Source organism: Perna viridis, chromosome 4 (assembly GCF_037379345.1).
Source record: "Perna viridis isolate PV_CMFRI_1.1 ecotype Kerala chromosome 4, ASM3737934v1, whole genome shotgun sequence".
Lineage (NCBI taxonomy): Eukaryota > Metazoa > Mollusca > Bivalvia > Mytilida > Mytilidae > Perna > Perna viridis.
Genome location: NC_142448.1, coordinates 37,235,127 through 37,257,676, shown reverse-complemented (window position 1 = coordinate 37,257,676; position 22,550 = coordinate 37,235,127). Strand labels below are relative to the sequence as shown.

The 22,550-nt window shown below is 33.8% G+C and overlaps 1 protein-coding gene across 1 annotated transcript in view; it reads left to right on the top strand.

Annotated features, from left to right (window-relative positions):
- Positions 1 to 12,985, top strand: part of LOC148619962 (UPAR/Ly6 domain-containing protein bou-like) — a 41,869-nt gene extending 28,884 nt beyond the window's left edge. Inside the window, exons 2-3 of the mRNA XM_088580412.1 lie at positions 513 to 674; positions 10,411 to 12,985. Coding sequence (XP_088436538.1) covers positions 513 to 674; positions 10,411 to 10,634 — 386 coding nt within the window. The 3' untranslated portion in view covers positions 10,635 to 12,985. The remainder of the gene's footprint in view (positions 1 to 512; positions 675 to 10,410) is intronic.
- The last annotated feature ends 9,565 nt before the right edge of the window (positions 12,986 to 22,550 follow it).

The window sequence follows — 22,550 nt, the reverse complement described above, 5'->3', positions numbered from 1 at the left end:
TGAAAAGGGGGTGCCAGCCGAGGTTCCTCAGAAAAAGGATGCTAGTGTACTAATTGCCATTTTTCATTTATTTTACACATTAAAAATGACAAATTTTCAAATACATAGGGGGTGCTAATTCCCTGAACACCCTTCTGCATCCTCCACCGCAAACATAATATATATAGGTGCATTGTACATGGACATGACTTTATGTAGGAAGAATCATGCAAAAAAAAATCGATAATTTGGTAAATTTTTGGGATGAAAACAAGCAGACATGGTGACCTTGAGCTGACATTTTTTCATCCCGTTGGGGTTGTAGTCTCTTTGACATATTGGCAATTACCATTTTTGTTATTTGTAATAGCGTGAAATTTCTTTTTCATCTTTGGATCCGCCAAAACATTTTCAACCACTGCCTAGATCTTGCATTGATTTGTTCTTATAACTTTGATATTATATGCCTTTACCTGCAAAATAGTATCTGTACAAAATGATTCTTTAACATGTAACTATGTTCTTCTTTTCAGCAAAAGCCATCGATTGTTACGTATGCACATCTATTGGACAGGGGAATCCTCTATGCAAAGATGAATTTCAAAAGACTGTAGATACATCGGTTTTCATTTCCAGAAACTGTGACTTTGATTACTTCAAGGCAACACATTGTATCAAGCTCAAGGGAACAAGAGGTATGGGTTTTCTTTTTTTTTCTTTTTTTTTTTTGGGGGGGGGGTAAGAAAAATCTCTTCTCCAGGATGTTGTTTCGTACCTTCAAGCCTGAGTTTATTACCATTTTGTTCAATTTACTTCGCGATGACCAGTCTTAATCCAGCCTCCTCCTGGTTATTTCATTTAAGCCTCCTCCAGCCTCTAATTTTACATTAAATCATATCATCCCTTATGAAACAAATATTTGTAATCTGGAGATTGGAAGTTGGTTGTCTTTTGTGAGATGTACACTGTTTGTCACGACGTTTATTGCTTGAAATTTGAATAAAGCTGCAATAAGGCATTCCATATGGAGACTACACAAGCAAAGATGACAAACGGAAGATCAAATAATATATCCTTGATGCATATATTTTGATTATTTCTAACCCTTTCGCTCTATGGATTTTCACCTCGATCAATAAGCTCTATTCATTTTATTTGTTATTTGATCTAGTCTCATGTCTCCTTTTATCTTTGAAATGAGTCCTTGATAAAAATCACGAGAAAAATATACCATTTGATAATATAGTTACCGTATGATTTTTCATCACGCAATCTTTTGATGAAAAGTTAAAAATCAAAATGAATGAAGTACGTCATAGACACTAACTTAGACGGTTCCCCTCCTTCCTTAAGTGTCAGTCCCTGTAAGAATCAGGCAGTGGGTGAAACATGGTATGAAAAAAAAACATCATTATGATAGTGTAATTTGACAATTTTCACCATCAGAATCAAAGAAAACAGACAAGATTTTCCATATCATGCTGGACCATTGAGTTACAATTTCTTCGAAATGCATTGAAAATGAACATATCAAGGGCAGATAACTCTGTCAAAGACCTCATTTTTCTAACATTTCTGAGCAAAGCCAGTGGTGTAGAGATAAAATAGTGTTATTTTCAAACAGAGAAAGTACCTTTGAGTGATATTACATTTTCAGATCGGTGGGTTTTTAACCTGTATGTTTCTGATTTTTCTCATTTTGACTGTTTCTTACAAACACTTACACAAAAAGGTATTGGTTTCAGAGGCGGTACAGTAGAGAATAAAACTCTCTTACATCACTGAGGCTTCGAGCTCAGCAAGTTTCCAGGTTTCCATAGATCAACATGCATCAAAGCACGGGTTTTTTTTTACCGTATGGCATTTCCAGACTCACTTCCAATACAAATTACATACCCCTGCGAACATATGGTGCTTAACTTGGAACAATTCTGTATTTTGTAAAACTAACTTACAAATAAAACAAAAATAGTTGCTTTTTCAAATTTTAATGAACAGACAGAATTACCCTACAACCTGACTTAGTAACCTATATTCAGCAATACTCTTTCTGAAAGACTATGATTAAAACATTCTTATATAGTGCATTTTATGTAAGTGTAACCTGTGCATTAAGACCACCTGTCTAATGTGACCTTAATTAATGAACATAAAAATGTTCGACGCCATAAGCTGTAGAACGTACATGTCTAAAGATCATTACTGGATTACATTTGTTACATAAGTTTCACATTAAAAACAATCTTAATCATTTCTGATTCCGCTTTAGACCTTCTTTTAGATGATATAAGTTAAAATCCGCATGATGAAGGGCTAGACTCACTAATTCTGATCGATTTCCCCTAACAGAATGTTACCTCACGTAATGTATGTCAAACCTGAAGGCTGCGATTTCCTGTTTTAATTGTCCGATTCCCATTAGTTTTGCTATTAAGTCATTCCTTTTTCAACGTAATTATAATGGCAATTTAAACATTCTAAGTAAAATCTTAATCTGAATGGTATGGGACACGAGTGACATATCACGCAATGTAATTCTTGGTACCAGGTGGAATTTTCTCATTTTGAAGGTCTTGACATATCAAGGGCTTATGTAGATTGTAGCCGAACAAAAATCTACGAAAACATTCAGGTGACTTTACTTTGCGTGTACTGATGGAAGACATTTTTGGTGTGACTAAGTTTTTGATTTATTTTAACAAAACTGTCCTTACTAAATTACATTTGGTTTTTGTTTCAACTCTAGTTCTTTGATGTTTGTTTTATGTTCGAAGATGTTTCTGATTGATTGATTGATTGTATAACTAAGGTTTAATGTCACATGACTTTCAAAAGGAAAATGTTTGATCAAACAAACAGAACATTCCATGTAAATCACACATTTAGTTGGATTACAGTGCCTGTATGGGATAAACTTCCCATTTTATGGGGTAACGGGCAATGGGACATGGGGAATGGGGAACAGGGCATTGAGGAATGGGGGATGGGGCAAAGGGAAATGGGAGATGGGGCAATGGGGCATGGGAAATGGGGGACAGGGCAATGTGGAATGGGGATGGGGCAATGGGGCATGGGGGATACTGTTTTGATATACTTGTACTAGGTCTCAGAAGCAACAAACCAAAGGAAGGCATAACAGCCCCTTCCGATACGTTCTTCAGTACCCAAGTAATCCATTTGACACTCTGTCTCCTATACATATAGCCGCGTGCTTGGGGTGGGGTTTGGATGGGTGAGTGGTTATTGGGGGGAAAACAGTCACTTCCAATTTTAAAGCCTTTGGACTGACTTTGCTGAGATTTACATTGTACATTTTTTTTAAAATGTCGTTTATTGCATCCATCTCTAAGCGAACATTTTTATGGTATGTGTGCACCATCTAATCAAATGTTTGAATGTCAAAAAGTATTGAAAATTTAAAAAAAAACGGCTCAGTTAGGCCAAAAATAATAATTATAAGTCTTGTTTCCTGCTACCAGCTAGAAAAAAAAGGGGGGGTAAACAATGTAGGTAGGTAAATGTTTTACTTTTCATTAAACATTTTACATTGAATTACTGAAGAAACAGACTTTTACCGAACTTGGGACAAAATAGCCATACAATGTTTATGGTAGGGGAAAATAGGATATTTAGGGTAGCAGGAAACAGACATATTATTCTTTTGGGCCACATTATTTTTAAACAACTGATTAATCCTGAATGGATTTCTCATATTTTGATATCAAGTCCTATTCTTAAGCTTTTTTCATATTCTTTGTTGTAAGTGTCTAATCGTTATCCCTGTATTATGCTCTCTTTGATTACCGCCCTTGATTTCCCTTCCTTTTAAAAGGACTATTTAAACAAACGAATCTAAATTACACAAACAATTGCTCCAATGAACTAAGCACATAAAAACCTGAACTATCAAGCATTTCGTTTTACCATCTTTGTGAAGCTATGCTGAGGGTTGATCGATCGCAGTACTAAAGCAATTCATTAGAATATCAATTCGTACGGCAGTGTATGTTACAATAATCTCATTTAATTTGAATCCAATCACTTGGTTTCAATGAACCAGCATGGCTCTAAACAACAGTTGGGTCGTGTCTTAATGTGGCGTTGTCGGAAAAAGAATTCTTCATCCGTACTATTGATTTAATCAGGTTGCCGAGTTTCTGTCTATAAAATCTCTCCTATTTTCATTAAATATAAACTTAACTGACAAAGGTCGTCTTTCATGCTGTCTGAATGGATTGGCACGCGGTACTGGATGGTAGTAATTCAGTTACAAAACAGTTGCCATGGTCAAGCCCAGACAAACCTCATTTGTTTGATAAGTCATCGTGTCTTTACTCAGAGGTCTAATTCAATCACTGAGACGATAGAAAGTGAGATCTTAGATTTCATTTGTCGTGTTTTTCGAGATGAAAAAAGCACTTGGGAACAAGATGGTACGACAGAAGTCAGTCTATATTTTCAATTACATTCTGATAGTCTTGTACAAGTTATTCCCAAGGGGTAAATTTTGCAGTATTAAATTTCATAATTTCTTACTGTACTTGAGGATTCCAAGTTCATTGGTATGAGACCATCTATTAAAGGAATTCTTCGGAGATGCTACTATTTGCATTCAATGTTTTATACCCAAATAATTTATTTTGATTTGTAGCAAGCTTCCTGATTGGTTGGTTCTCTATGGACATCCAAGGATATTTTCTATAACTTATATTGGTACAGTTCAGAAAAAAGATTGAAACAAGCGTAGGAGTCGGACCCGGCGTACGACACACCCTAAAATTAGGGAACACAATTGACTGTATAAAATCTTGATTATTCACAAAATCTACCGAAAAATTGTCATTTATCTCTTCGCTCGGCCTTTAAATCTTTGTATACGCCCCCCTAACCTGAAATCCTAGATCGGCAGTTGACCCCCTATAAAACAAACAAACAAAATACAAACCAAACAATAATTAAATAACACAAAAAACATGGAAGAAAGAAAAAGCTGAAGCTTATTGATAGCACTTTTTTCCCAATTGTCTGACACTATTTCACAGTTCCTTTTGATCTGATATAACACCGATTTTCCTTTCTTTTCCAAGGGCAATGTTTGGTCTTATTTTCTATATAATAGAATTTACACCGTGCTTCATAGATAAGATATCGTCCGATCTTATATTATTAGACTGCCTAAGGTCCTGCAATAAATCTGCTCTGTGTCATCGGAGATAGCAACATTGATTTTCCATGGCTATATCTCTTTCATAAATCTACTAAGACAAAAATGGCTAAGTTTCTCAATTAATAATAGCAGTTCTTAACAAGATGATAAGATGGTCAATCGGCGGTGATTAGAATCAAAGAGATCCTACTCTGGATCCAACACTTGTCTTACGTATGCTATTGATGTATCACAGGGGAAAATATTACAACCTGTTCAGATTAAGCGTTGACTTTTGATTTAACCCTACAATCATATAGATATTACACATTTTGTTATGTTGTATACGTGTTTCAAATAGTAACCTCTCAATCTCATCAGCAGTATTATTATTAGAAACAAATACCTGGGAAGTTGATTAAAAGAAAATACAAAAAGTACACAGATCGAGCAAAAAAATATTGATTTTTGGAAGCCAAATCCACCACCAATGAACTCTTTTAAAGCATGTCAAAGGGGTTTCAGCATTGACGCCTTGTAGCACATTTTTATACAAGAAATGAAGTTGTGCTATCGCAAATTTTGGGGAATAATATATTTTACATAGTTCGAGTCTGATATGTCAGACTACTTGGTTTGTGAATACCCAAGGGAACATATGGTCCACCAGAAGTGGCCCCGGTGCATAATTTTTTAACATACATCTGATGTACCGCCAGGGAAAAGGAAATTACAATCTGATCAGGTTAAGCAATTCTTAATTTATATTTTTTATTACAGTGGAAAAAGAAATGGTATAAAGAAAAGAAACAGAAAACAAAACAAAACAAAACAAAACAAAAACAAACCAAAAACAATCTTTATTTTTCAACCCCGCTTTCCAAAAACTGTTTTATGACACACATTTATTTTCCCCAAAGTTTCACTGTCATCACTATTGGCGAAGAGCAATATACATATACATGTACCCAAGACTAAACCTTTACAGACGTTGGATTTTTTTCCTTTTTGTTCTTTTGTGTATGCATGCTTTCATATATACATGCAATACCTACAAATCATAAAATTAAACAATTGTAATTATACAAATTGGTACATGTAGATGTTTTCTTTTGATCAATCAAATTAAATTCAGACCTACTCCTAATGCTTTAGTGCGGCTTATACATATACATTTCAAAATTTTTGACTCGGTACTTGAGTACTTTGATTTACTGCGCGAACATGTATATGAAAGTCTTAAAAAGTTGTACATTGAAAGTCAAGACTTGATTCGGACAGATTGTTTAAAGCGGAATGATCGAGAAATCATGACATACAGGAAAATATACTTATGTGGTAAAAGTTAGATAAAGACACGCTGTTTGAAGGCAGGATGGGAAATGACGGTCTTACACGCAGTGAAAAAAGCCGGGGTGTCTAACGAGACAGGAAAATAACATAATGGGTAAATCAATTAGGAATGTAAAAAGAACATAACAAAAACACGACTTTGATTTCAGTGGTGGATACAGATATTTCGAAGGGGGATTTCCTAGCTAATATTTGCTCTTTGTGCTGAAATTTTCAAATTGCACGAAATGTACATCATTTTTAAAAGAAGGGAGGTGTTCCAACCCAAAAACACAGAACCCGGGCCCTATGAATCCATCATCGGATTGTAACAACTTGCAAAGATCTGTAGAGGTTTTCTACTCTTTAGAATTTGGGCACAGTCTGTGGACCTGTTAACATGATAAGAAAAGCATTAAGTATTCAATTCTGCCCAGAAATTTTAATTCTGAATATATGCATTTTCATATTTAACCAACTAATTACCTTGATTTTTTTTTATCCTATACCATCCGAAAACGTTGCGTGTCGGTGTGTTCGTCTGTCTGTCCCCAAAGCATTCCAGTTGATAACTCGAGCCATTTTGAAAATTTTGTCGTCCCCCTTTTATAACCATTACTCGGAGGGGTATCACAATCATGGTACACTCCGAAATATTGAATCCCTACCGGTACCCGTGCCAAATCAATATATCGCCAATTTTTCTAATATTATTTAGAATTTTATATTGAAAAACGGTTCTTAAGTTCTATGTCAAGTTTTAAACCAACTGAAGTTGAACCTAATTAAAAACATTTATGATATTTTCAAACTCAGTCGATTTTATGTTCTCAAAAGTCTCGAAATGTGTAACCGGAAGTTACCGTACCATACTACTGATTGACTATTTCTCACCTTCCAGCCCGAATTTTATGATTTTTTTCTGAAAATATTTAGAGGTTAAAACTTCATCACCTTCCAGCCCGAATTTTATGATTTTTTCTGAAAATATTTAGAGGTTAAAACTTCACTTTAAGACTTCCAAGAAGTTTTTGAAAGATTTGATATTGTTTTAAAAAAGAAATGTCGGAGTTTGAATTCCATACCGTACTGTATCACGCATCCCCGTACCAGCAAAGAATGGATACGATCTTATCAATAATGTAAAAGAAAGTCTCATAAGTAGAATCTAATGCGACTTTAATATAAAACTCCCTTGAATATTTCAATAAAAGGTGTATTACGGTGTTCCAATGCGTAATGTATAATAAAACTGTACAAATAACAAAAATACAGGACTTTGATTTTGGGTACGGGAATTATGAGTTTAACATTTCGGTACTTTTGAAAACTGGAAATTGAAAAAAAAAAAAGAAAATTTTCGAAAAACATTTTAAAAAACATTGATTCAAGCCTAGCCATCATATCATTTTATAAATATGTATAAATTAACAGCTGGAAATATCACATAATTATGAACACTTCGGCAAAACAGTGTTTTGAAACGGGGAAAAGCTAGTATGGGTACGGATTACACATTTAGGTATATACATGTACCAATCACAATGCTCTAATTTTTGACATAAATTATTATTCAGTCTTTATTTCATATCGTAACCACATTAAATCAAGTGATCTCATTTGATCGAGCTTTTTTTTTTTTTACAAAACTAATGTACCCCATTATTAACGAACTTCTTTCATTGATTTTTTTTTTGTTAATTGTGTTAATATTACAGTAAAGTAATAGACTACAGTAACAGTAAAGTTCAAAAAGCAGTTTGATTGGTTTTGACAGGTGAACGGTTACATGTGTAATACAGGTTCCATTTAAGCCATTTTCACCGTTCCCGTATTTTTAATTTATAATAAGCATTTTCCATACAATCCTAAATGTCAGTCAATTATACTTGCCTTAAATTCATTTATATTCACGATCTTGGAACAGGGTTTGATTCTATAGAAACAAAGAATCCGTTATAGCTTTCGATCTTTTAATTGTTTTTCTGCTTATTAATCAGTCCAGTCTTTAAATGCGATAGAGAAGACCTTGGAATGTATAAAAGCTAATTTTTTTTCCTGATTGAATTTCCCATGCTGAAATAAAAAGAATCTAGAGCGATTGTCGTCGAAATCAATACGTTGGAATTCCCAACTATTATGACAACAAGTGCAAGATTATTGCTTCACATGTATATATACAAATGAACATGTGTCGTATTATGCAACAAAACAGCGGCTGTAAATTAATTTATAAATAATAGAGGTGAAAAATTGTTAAAATAGAAATTTCGTATTGCTACATGTAATATTCCTCACGATTGTTGTTTTCAATAGAAATTACTGGAATTTCAAATTGAAAGCCTATTTTGATAAGTGAGATCAGAGGATTTTATCAAGTTACATGCACATTATTCCAACAACCTTCCATGTTTACATGGAAAATTGCTATAATTTTCAAATATGTTTTTTTAAACTAAGGTTGAGGGGTCTATTACTTCTATTTCTATTATGGAGACAACTATTTACTTTTTTACGGGGTGAAGAAGTGGTATGGTTCTTAAGGAGGTAGACCTAGGGTAAGGGACAAAACTCATGAAATCGGTGATATGTTTGTATTATATTGAATTTCACCAAAGCCTCTCAAGCTTTTGCTTGAAGCAGAATAAAATGAATCCAAGTTAATTAGATGCTTACATAGGATTGATGTAAAATGCTGAATACGAACGTTTGAATAATTTTTAAGAGTTGTGTCCCTTATCCTAGGTCTACCTCCTTAAAATCCTTAATATTTTATTGTTGAAATTCCTTGACCCTTATTTTTACTCTCGAGCCTTTATTTCTTGTCTGTTTGCTGTTGCTCGTATATCGAGTAAACCATTTCTTTTTTTGTTAACAGAATCATAATACACAGGGGCGGATCCAGACACTAAGAAAAGTAGGAGTGTTCAGCCGGGGTTTCTTAGAAAAGGGGGTGTTTGGACATTAAATGCAATTTTTGTCAATTTTACACATGAAAATGAAAAGTTTTCCAATAAAAAATAGGGGTGCCAACCCCTTGCACCCCTCTGGATCCGCCACTGGTACATACTGTGGGGTTCATTTGTAAGTGAAACAAAAAACAAAAAACAAAAAGCAAAAAAAAAAAAAAACAAACAAACAAAAACAAAAGCAAAAACAAAACTAATATCTTTGCAGGCCTAATAACCGCCTCCGAATTAACTACATATGACATGCTTAAAATATGTAGCTCGGCTTTTCCGAAGGCGTAAAATTTTAATAGGCACGAGCACTACTCATTATCAATCCATAATTTTGTATAAGGAGTGTGTGCAAGTTTTGAAATAGCGAATTAACCTCTGACCATGAGATTTCTTTTCAAAGATACTATATTGATTTGCATGAAGAGGTGTTTTTTTTTGTACCGAGTTTGGCAGTTGTTCAAAAACTTTAACATTATCTTTAAGCAATACATAGCCAAACATCCGTTTAATCAGACATTTGGTCACATTAGTGTTTTAGCAAATTTCTTAATGAGTCGAACGCGCATCTGTGAACGGATGAAAGAGGGGGAGGGGGCGGAAACTAAGAAATTTGATAGAATAATTATAGTTTTTACATACAAATGAAGAAAGAAAACCCGCCTTTTTGGAATCAAAATTTTGATTATGCACTATATAAGAATGTTTAGATTTACATGTAACAAAATGATATAAAGCACGGATAGTGTCTTGTGAGGATCAGGAGCGATTCATCCTTCATAGGCACCTGAGTTAACATTTTCAGTGGAGTTTTCAGTGCTTTTCTGTTTTGTTTTCTTTATTAATGTTACTTTCGTGTTGTGCAATTTGGTATTTCTGGTGTTGGTTTTCCAAAGATCGATCCTTTTATTTGTACTTACTGTATAACTATATAGATAATCGTTTAACACAGGCATTACTACACAATTACCATGCATTTATTGTCTTTTACAGAGGATGGAACCGAAATTTTAGTCCGTCAGTGTGGGGACGACGATTGGGGGAGTCACTGTGGCGATATTATGTATATAAATGGTGATAAAGGGACCGAACGTGTGAAAGGTTGCTTAGAAACATGTAACCACGATGGTTGCAACAAAGCGTCAAAACAATTGTTTTCATTAACAGCAGTGCTGATGGCACTTTCTACAATAATTCATCTTATGGTTTGGTTGTGATATTAGCTAAATCTTTGAATCTATCTACAGACTAGAGACACAAAATTTTAAACGTGGTTCTTAGTGACTGATTGTTATCGGGAATATACTCGAATTCACTTGATATCCTCGGGTTTATATGCGGGATTTACATGTACGAGAAAAGCTTGAATTATATTGTAATTCAAGGACGAGAAAAACCAAGCGACAACGAAGAATTATAATAATACATTGTGAAGAGTGTGAAATTATTAAAAAGAATATAAGATGTAAGATTTCCGAAATTTTTACACTTGTGTCACTTATTCAAAACTATGCATCTTGATATTGTGCTATATAATTTTGATCTACTAGAGTTGTGATTTTTGTTATAGTTTTTTTAGTAGGTATTGGCGCCATTATTTTAGTTTGTACCATCGAAAATTATATTCAATATCCTCCCTTGCCAAAGTATACGTATACACTTGATATTAGTTAACAGATATATCATTTGTTGTCACAATTAGGTTCATTTCAATGGATTGTAGTTCATGTACTGGGGTCTTTAAAACTGAGACCATGAAGACGGTTTCGATTCACACATGTCTAAAACTGCATGTTGTTGCTTGAAACCAAGTCATACTGTTCAACTGACAGACTCTTCAACAATATCCACATCCACCCACGTGACGGTGACAGTGGTTTAATTCATGATATTTTCCTCTTCTATTTTTTTTCCATTTGAATTTTACATAAAGAACCCATACTAGTTTTTTTACAGATAGAGGCCGAATATTTTTAGTAATATATCAATTGAAAATGAATTTGATCAATACCGCACCAAACGAAACCGATTGTGTTGTTCAAAGTTTTTTTCCGGCACTATCTTGGTTTATCAACAAAATCCACGTGAGGAAAAACTGTATAATGTACATGTATAGTCTTAAAATATTGGAAAATGTTGTTTAGAAACTTTATCCCCCGGAAAAATATTTATTCGCCGTGTAACTTGAATATATTTGTCCAGCAAATAAAACAATCGGTACACCCTTGGCCGATCCCGGCAATGACGAATAAAATTTTCAAACAATCGGTTCCAAGGCTTCTTCGTTTGCACGATGCATTTCTATCGGATCATAAAAAAACTACTTTTCGCATCAATAAAAAAGTTTTTTTTTGTTTTTTTTAGTGATAAAAATGAAAGGAAAAAAAAGCGATTTGTATGGAGCTAGTTATAGGTAATGTATTATTTGTGGTCTTCCAAGCACAAGTATACGTAGAGAATGTTTTGTTAAATATTTTTGCCAGAAAACTTATGGAGAGATCGGAATGATCAATGGAGTGTTCTCCATTGCAATTGAAATTTGTAATTTGATTCCTTAATATGTTTTTGTTTGTTCTTCCAGTTAATTTATTGAATTTACGTCATAATCATACGTAGGGCCTTAGGGGCATCGTCCTTTTTCTCCTATTGGATAAAAAATCGTTGTTAAATTGCGCCAAAAGAAATTTTTCGTGTAGTCCTTTTCCGCCAGAAAAAGACTTCCTTTTGCACCAAACACAAAAGAGCAAATTATATATCAAAAAATCTTTGTCCGAAGAACTCATTAGGTGACAATTTGTGCGTACTTCTAGTTATAAATTTCCGCCGTTGATGACTTGAAAATTGATATTAAAAGTGATTGTGATATAATCAGAACGATTAGTGCTTAAGGAACAATGTATATAGTTATACCTTTTATCTGCATGCTATATTAAAAAAAATAATGAACATTTACTCCGCCAGGGAAACCTGCCGGTCCCAAGCCCGAAAAAAAGGAGGGTCTATATTTACATTATTCAATTACAATAAAAGTCTTATATTTTTATAATTATACTTGCCAAAGACATGAACAACCAATTGTAAAGAGATGTTTTTAAAAGTGGTGAAAAACATACAACAAAAACACCACGCATCTAATGTAGCACTAAGACAATATCAAATATAAATTTATCTGTATTCTGGAATGATCATTAATTTATTGGCGCAATTTAACTACGAAAACCGACGCAAAAGGAGTACTGGCGCAAAAAGGCCTCTTTTTTGGTGCAAAAGGAAAACGCCCGGCCAAAGGTTGTCAGGAGGTTTATTTTTCGATTATTTTTTTTCGGAGAAGTCACAGGCACTGTTGTTGAAATGATATTGAACTGTTATTTACAAACAAGTGCTACTATTTAAAAAAAATGTATTTATTTTTTCATGTTTAATACTTCATCGCAATACCCATCTTTGTTATAATATTATTAGCATTTCTGTTTGTTTTATAGCATTTATTTAATATAATGTGTTGGTGTTACTGTTGCTTGCCGTTATTTTACAAAATGTGTATGATATTAAATTGATATGATATTAATAGTGTCGTTACCTAGCCAGGGGTTCAGCACGTTACAGGTTCAGCTCACGTCATGTTACCAGATGCAGCATTTTGTAGGTTATTGGGGCACCTGTACAACAAGAAACACAGGTTTAAAAAACAACCCAAACAGCGGTAGCCTAAGGATAAAACAAACAAACACCCAGAAATACGAAGAGAAACCGAAATCAACCAATAAAGAAACAATCAACAATATGCCCCCCCCCCAAAAAAAAATAAAAAAATAAATAAATAAATAAATAAATAAAAAATAAAAAATAAATAAAATAAAAATAAAAATAAAAAAAAGTTTTCACAATTCTACGATATTTTACTTATTATAATCTTTTATAATGTTCTGATGCTTTCTGAACTCTATGTGTACGCTACTAATGTGACCTAGCTTAAAGAAACAGTACAATTAATTTGTCATAAAATTGGTAGTTTGGCGGTTAATCATAAGGTTTGGTGAATGATAACATCAAAGCATAAAAAATCACAGGGTTAATGCCGTTTATCTTGACATTTAAGCAGATTCCATGAATCTTCTTTAAGACAAAGAGGATAAAAACAATAATTTTCTTTTGTTAGATTTATTTTGATACTATTTCACCTCATGTCATATCAAATGATACTACGAATGAACTGTTCAGTAATTGTCTCAATAAGTACCAGGCAGGTAGTGATTCGTTTAAAGTTTGTGAGAATTTTTTCTTACTGCAAAAAGGCATCTAAATAACAGTCCACATAAAATTCAGATCCTGCCAATGGTAAAGTGATTCATGGTCAAGGAAAAAAACCCAAACAAACGATGCTTTTTAAGTTTATATATGCTATACTTAAGCATACATATAACAACAATCTTTTCTGTATTCAGATCTGCACTTTTTAGAAAATCATACATTCATCTCCCATTAAAATCAACCAAATGAAGCCAAATCAAGACCGATAACCCAGCTGCAAAGTGCAAATTTCATGTACAATCTATATAATTTTTACCTCAAAAGAGCAACAAGTAAATGAAAAACTAAATCTGATTATGTGATCAGTTTCTGTTTCTGAACTTGAAATAAAACTGAATTCGGTGGGTTTTTGACATGCATAAATCACCTCCTGTCTGATTTTTAGAAAGACTGCTACATAATACACTTCAATTCAAAACAAGTATTCCACAAAGTATCGCATGCACTGAGTTGTTATAATTTATAAATAACACAAAGCTAAGTGTGTAAAAGAGCAGTTTGTTACCCCGAGAAAATCACTGTAGCCCTGATCTCATTTTCACGAGAGGATAGTAGATAAAAACAAATATCACCCTCTGAGAGAATTTTGCCCTCCTTTTGAACCAATCAAAATACAGCAAACTGACTTGAAGTATAAAAACAGTATATGCATGTAACAAATGGCGAAAAGCATTATTTTTACGTGCTGTGTTGGATTATAAAAATTGTGGGGAAAATATTTTCAATGATTTTAAGTCTTTGAAGTACAGACCCACTTAATTATCATGCAAATAATGAAAAATAGTAACAAGTTGATTTTGTTATTAACATCTTTAACAACGTAAAAACTGTTTTTTTTATGACAGAAACATCAATTATTAGGAGTTGTATTTTAGATTGGGAAAGTAATGCAGTGTGCCAAAACAGTTTTATTGAACAGTACATGCTTGTATTTCTCGCCAGTTTTGTTCTCTGCAGATCATCATACAGTCAGGCATTCCCCCATTTCTCAACCTTTTTCATCACATTTATAGGTTATCGAATTACTAATCGAACATACTGGAGATATTAACACTACTTAGAAACCTGACCAAAAATGGACCCCTATCAGCCTCTCCCTGATGAGAAGGCGAACCAGTACTCTGATCTACTATAGTACCATGGGCAGTGTTTTGCGATTCGTTGATAGACCTATTTATAGTACCATGGACATTGTTTTGCGGTTCTTTGATAGATCTATTTATGGTACCACAGACACTGTTTTGCGGTTCGTTGATAGACCTATTTATAGTACTATGGACATTGTTTTGCGGTTCGTTGATAGATCTATTTATGGTACCACAGACACTGTTTTGCGGTTCGTTGATAGACCTATTTATAGTACTATGGACACTGTTTTGCGGTTCGTTGATAGATCTATTTATGGTACCACAGACACTGTTTTGCGGTTCGTTGATAGACCTATTTATAATACCATGGACACTGTTTTGCGGTTTATTGATAGTATTGCAGCAATAAAACAAAATCCGCGAAACTTTTTTGCAGCAACATTCTTAGTATCTGACCTGCCTTATTCTTGTGTCGATTTGTAAAAAAAGCAAGACATTTTGAGTCATTGTCAAAACGTGTCTTAAAAACTGATCCAAGAGAGCAACTATTTTATTTCTATATGAAGCTTTGATCAAATATAAAATGAACGACACCATCAAATAAATCATGTAGATTGTTCCCGTTAAGAAGCATGCTGTATCACTCATAAGATCTAGCATTACTAACTGCTATTTCTTTCAAATACTCTATTTGTTTGCAGGCTCCCTTATGGCAAATAAAATTATATTGGTATAGACGAAAAGTCTTTCAATACATCCTAACGGCTATATTGTTATCCTTATACATCGTGTTATTCAATGGATCTTGCATTGTATTATTCCATGGATCTGTCAACATAAAACCCACGAGGGAAATTATAATGAGATATAAATGATATTTCTGATGATAATCCAATCTCTGATTAATGCAATTGTTCATCGTTAACATGAATCATATTGCACATATTTCTCTGTGGAATCTGAGTATGGATTCACCTTAGTTTGCGACGTTCATGAGAGTTTGGTTTCATAAGAGATACATGTATCACATATGAGATTTTCTCAAGGTACCAAATTTGTCCGCAAAACTTTGATTTCCACGCGATCTGATTTTTCAAATATTGGGCCAAGGTAGTATTTGTGGAAATATTCCATATTATATAGATATTTTTTGAAATCCGCAGTAGTCTGCGGCACTAACATGTAATTACAGTATCAGTGAGATATATACGAATTACTTTAATTTTTGTTTAAGTCATCGAAAACGTACCAAAAAAACCTAATGAAATATACAGGGTATTTGAATTCGAAGGGTGATTAAAAAGAACATAATTCTGAGATAAGGACTAGTCCAAGAAAACAGACATACACAATAAGGAACATATAGCAACAAACATAACACACATAAACGTCCTCTGTTTTCTCGGAACACCCGCCAAGTTGCTCATAAAATGTCAAATCCGGGTGGACGATAGGGGAAAACTATGACACGGTGAGCAGCTCGTTTATCATGTGGCTGATGGATACACCACAACGATCCACAAGTTCATGATGACGCATATATTTTTATCTTGTAACAACATTTCCGCGTCCGAAGCACTAAACAAATTACTTTTACATTCGTAAGATCCGACGAACAATTTTTTACAATTTATTATCATTATTGTTCCTTAAACTAGTATCAAACGGACAGTAGTGCTTCGTGTCGACATGGTAACTAACAAACATGAGTGCTTTGTGTATTGTTAGTACCTGCCACATTAATGGCACTCTTATAATCTTCCACAAAATTGCATGATTTAACTAAAAGGTAACTCGGTAATCTTTTAAAAGTATAGATAACGTTGGAGATAATTTCTCTTATCATTTGCTTATATTTTCTTTCTATTTACCAGATGGACGCCGTGGGCAGAAGTTCCGCATAAATTGTCATATGACAGAAACGGAATACACTGTAATTACAACAACCTTTCATCCTCAACCTCTTTGTTTCACAGTGAAGACCATTATCTGTTAAAACCTTTCAGCAATTTCATCGTTAATAGAAAGAATTATGAAAGCCACGGGATCGTTCAGAGTAAACTCTCTGAAATTCCACAAAAACAGTACAAACCTAATTCGATTGTTTCCTGTCAATTCTATTGATCTAAAGTAAGAGGGAAATTGCAAATTAAGTTGAATGCTTTTAACATCGACAGAAATATGGTGTAAAATTGACCTTTAAATTAATGCCATACTGAAAATATAGAAGATACAGGTCTTTGGTTAAAAGGTTGTTAGTCTTAAAGTTCTGGAAGGCACCGAAGGTATTCATAGTAAGAGTAGACAAAACCCATTCATCAACCAAATATAACAATTAGTGAAAAACCGTACACCGTAACTGAAACAATAAAACATTAAACAAAGAAAAAAAAAGAGACAGTATTCAAGCAACACAAACTACTCAGCTACTTCAGGTATGATACATGTACATGTATTTCCGTTAGGATACTCGTGATATCGGCAAAGTTAGGTCGAGGGAAGATGTCCTTTTTGGGACAAAAAAAAAAGCTTGAAAAAATGTTGTGTTTGGAATTATTATTATTATAACATATGCGTTTTTTAAAATTAAACCTGTCTTTATCGAAGATCTTTTGGATCTGAAGTAATGTTTGTTATAAGATTTGTTTTTCGGTTTACCCATGATTATAGGCTTACTAATAATTTTGTCCTTATAATTGAGATAAATAGAGAGTTAAGCATGATGAGGTTTCCTTGGTTCAATTACATATAAAACAAGTTCATTATATAACGGTGCATCTAATTTCATATATACAGTCCGTCTGCAAAGTATATGTGTATCTGTCATTCAAATTACACATATGTACATCACGCACTCTGGGATAAAACGTTACCATCTGATTGATTTACATGTACATGTGTGTTAGACGGACAATGTTATGCAAATAAAAAGTTATTAGAAAAGTAAAAAAGGAGCATGAACGTTTGTTGGGTAGCCAGAAAAATAATGTGGATACCGAAATACAAATTTTACTATAAATATCAAAGTCACAGAGAAGAAATTGGAAACGGAATGTGTGAGATATCGACAACAACCCGGACAACGAAAACAAATTAAAAAAGCATAAGGCAGTACATAAGTCTTTAGTAAATGGTGAGCAACTACATCGTATCGACATGCAGGCAGGGTCTGATTAAAAGACGCTCCATAAGGTAACACGGTAAATCATATCTTCACGTTTGCTATGTTCACAGATAAGTATGCAAGGACATAAAATAATTATCCCGAACAACCGATCATGCACCGAACAACACTCCCTTCCCCTCCAAATTAAGACAAACTTAAGTAGACATCCAGAACGTTATGAACGTGTGTGCTTGCATCTCCAAACAACACTGTCAAGGACCTATTAAAATATACGATCATAGATGAAACTATAACAACTGCATCAAATATTCACATCATGGTCTTCTTGAGGCAAAATTCTATGAGTTTCTACATTTGATATTCCATTATATTCCTTCCCTGAATTTTAATAGAAAAATCAGCGAATTTCTCATTCATAAAAGCTGACAATAGAGACAGAATCATAAGTCTTTGAATTAAGATGTAAGTGGAAAATAATACGATTATACGCGGTTGTGATTGTAATGAGTATCAGACATGCATTTCTTATAACCTTGCCATCTTCGCAATAATTCAGAGAGAAGCGAGCAAAGTATGCTTTGATTCGGGAGGTTGGGTCATTGAATGTTCACATATTCCGCTTGGCAAGACAGATTATGTTTTCAAGACAATTTATTGTGAATCAATATTCATTTTTTACCCATGGGCAAAGTATAGGTTAATAAATAAATATATATTTTTAATATCCAAATACTAGTTCTTGAGCCCTGGCCACCCCTCTGGAAAATCCAATTGTCATTTTCCTAAACACCGCAGCTAAAGTGAGCATTTACAAGTCTTCGGTTTTGGTAACATCCCGTCTTTTTCTTATGTAATGCTGTATCTTCAGGGCTAACGCAAGTATTTATTCAAAACTACGTAACTGTAAATGTCAGTCACCTTTCAAGGTCCGCGACTCCATGAGTTCAGGTTAAGGCGTAAATAGAATGAAAGACCGAGCGCAGAGAGACCGACATTCCACGGGTTTAAATTGTGAAAAATCAAGATTTCTTCCAAAAGCTTTTAGCGGGGTGGGTGGCTGGTATAACAATATACAATATACGCTGGTTCCATCTGATAAGAATACGATCCTGTGGTTGCTATTTTTTCCCTCACTTTGGATGATTTACTTGTTCCATCAAGAAAACAATAACAAAATTTCAAAAACTGCACTGGACAGTTATTGCTGTTTGTCTGAATCCCCCGCAAAAGGGTATGTAAGTCTCGTCACGTGACTCCGTGATTTCATGAGAATTGGTCCTCATCTCCTATTCAAATGGATTGAGATTCGTCATTAACATAGCATTGAGTTCAAAGTTAAAAGCAAAATATCATTTTGTGAAAAAAATACTGATAAAAAATGACAAATATCTAGTTCTACTGGATAAAAATGTTAAGAATAGCATAAAATAAAAGATTTTGGATAGCGATAGAGCGTTTAATTTACCGAAAGTGAACAATAAAATGCAGACCGGTCTTCGGATTTCAATAGTTCTACATCTAAAATTCCGGAACGAAAACTGAAACTAGAACGAGACTTACCAACCCTAATTATAGGACAGACAAAATGAAACAATTAACGTTGCGCCACAAAACCGCATACCATAGCGAATAACATTCATTGTCTATTCTCGATGTAATGGAAACTGTCAACAAAATTATAGATATTTCATGATCAGTTCTAGAATAAATTGAATCATCGAAAGCACATCATTGGTAATTGTAATCAAAAAATCGAAATCATCATCTAACATCGTAAAGATATACCGTTGCTTTAGAAACAAAGTAAAAAGGGTAATGCTGCCATTTTTGAAAAAAAAAAAAATAGTACACAAGTTAGCCTCTGTTAACATTATGTTTTAATTTTTTTATTGCTACCCCAAGGGAAATTTAGGTAGCTGACTTTGTAAGAATCATGCAAAATCTGAAAAATGGGATATACCCCGTAAAAGGCTAAATATTTTTATTTTTGTAATTAAGTTGTTTTATGGGTCTATACTATGATATTTGTAATTATTCTTTCAAACCTGCCTGCTCTTAAGAGATAATCAAAATCGAAAATCCAATTGATTCTATTGTATTTGAGTGTCATTTACAGAGTTATCTCCTTTAACTTTGAAATCTACAGTGCATTCTACATGTACATGTATATAATTCTTATGAAAAACCGAATGTTAATTTCTGTTTACTATGGCAATTCAAATAATATGTCAAAAATAAAAATATGTATGCTGTTCACTCATTTTGCATGATTCTTAGCTGGAGTACTAATTAACAACAAGCCGTTACAACTTGACTTTCGATACATTTCCCATCTTTTAAGGCATGTGCATTTGTGAAAAGGTCATTGACAACTTTGTTGGTTTAATTTATTAATAAACGAAACGGGGAGTGTTAGAGCAATATGAAAAGAATCGTAATTATCATAGATTTAAAAAAAAAACTCGATCATTATCTGTTAATGAAATTAATTAATAATAATATTAATATATCAACAGCGAATCTTTCCAAGTCATTTTCGACTGGAAAGTACGATGCTTCAATTGACGCACAAATTAGGAAGGGCAATACGGCTGATTTAAGAAAGCACTTCTCAATATATGAAGTTAAATACTCCTCATTTCATTCAAAGAAATAGTGTGATAGAAATTAATCTCGCAATAACATCAACATCAGACTCGTAAATTGCCACCACTGACGTATACTACTAATGCACAAGTATTTCATTACATTTTAGATCGTCCTAAAGAGCTCAATAATTCGTTTTCAATTTTACATTCATCGTTTTCACGATAGTAATTCTCCTAATACGCCCATTTTATTGCCCTTAAACGAAACGTATTTTTACGAAAGTCAACTTTATTTAAAATCCTCACGATAATGGAGAAGATGTTTCCTGGCAAAAGATCAAAGTAGCTTTCAAACAGGTAATTTTACGGGAAACAGGAGGAGGCATTTCCGGTCAACGATTCTTTCTTGTTTAACAGTATATAAAAGTACATGACTTTTGTATAGAAAAAACGATGTTCATAACGAAATAAGAATTCCGAATTAACAACCCATCAAACTGTCAAGAAAGAGAAATGATCGTGACCAGATCGATATTGGAGTCAAGTACATGAAACGTGGTCGTAACTGAAGCTGTTAAGATGTTTTATTTTTTTTTAGAAACTGCAAATGACACGCCAAATCATGATTTACATTTTTTTTCTCTATGTATGGCACGCGAGATTAACCAAAACCCGGTTATCTATGGGTCAACAGACTGTAACTCTCAATATCGCCTGTGATCTATGGGTTAGCACATACCTTCAAAAAATCTATATTGTACCGAATTGCACATGTATGTAGCATCGCCTTCACTTTTGGCATTTGCGGTGTTTTGGAAAACATTCCTAAAACACAGCACACATGAAAAACTGCAAGATGCATGATGTATTTGAATCGTTTATTTTATTTGAGAAGTTTCGGAAACCTTATATAAAAACATATGGTTAAGATTGAGAAATGAACTCGAGACAAACATTGTCCTGGTTTGATACAGGCATTACCGATGGGTTTCTGGCATGATATTGCAACACAAACAGGCAGTACAAAAGTTTACACCGAACAATGTTAATAAATTCAGTAGTCAACACAGTACAGAATCTGAAGATAATCATATTAATGATACAACATGTACATAATATAGAATTATTTGTAAAAGTTTGTTGATTTCAAAATTCCCCCATATTTCAAAGACAAATCTATACCAATGGTTTCATATTCCTATACTTCACCCCTTGCATCCAAAATTTTCAATTATAAACGGCTATTGCAGAACCTCGAGATTGAGGACTTCAAGGCTAAACCACCTGACTGTTCTTGCAAGAACTCTCCATTCAAATATGGTCTTTCCGGTCACGTCGTTATGGGAGATTTGTCCATCATCGAAAACGAATCTCTGCGTCATATCCTTTCTAAAGGTCCCAAGTACCGTGAACCACACTCCATAAATTAGAATTATAACTTTTAAGTTCTTATGAATGCCGTGGAGGACTACGCAAAAAATGGATAAAACAAGAACAAGAAGACATTACTTCTCTGTCAGAGCGGTTAACGGTCGTGAGGTCCTTAATTTTGAAACAAATGGGTTTTAAGTAGGTAAATGAGTGCCAATGCTACATCAGTTTTCAAAGTTTTCAGTTTTCTGATGTAGCAAAAACATTGTATACTGTACATGACAAATATGTTGTCGTACCAGCAAACAAAGCCCAAAAAACGTTTTTTTACATCCAATGTTTATTATCAGAGGTAGACGTGGAAAATAATAGCAGTGATAAGACCTATACTGCTACCACACTCTCCAAAGAAGAAATTGTGGAAAACCATAAATCTGTGCTATCCTCTTTTGATCTCTCTACCAAGGACGATGACTGTGATTTACTGTCTATGTATTGGATTCCTAAACTCCACAAGAATCCATACAAACAACGCTACATATCTGGATCTGCAAAAAGTACCAACAAACCTCTTTCAAAACTTTTAACTTCTATACTCACAGCTGTCAAAGAGGGTCTACAGTCCTACCACCACACTTGTTACTCCCG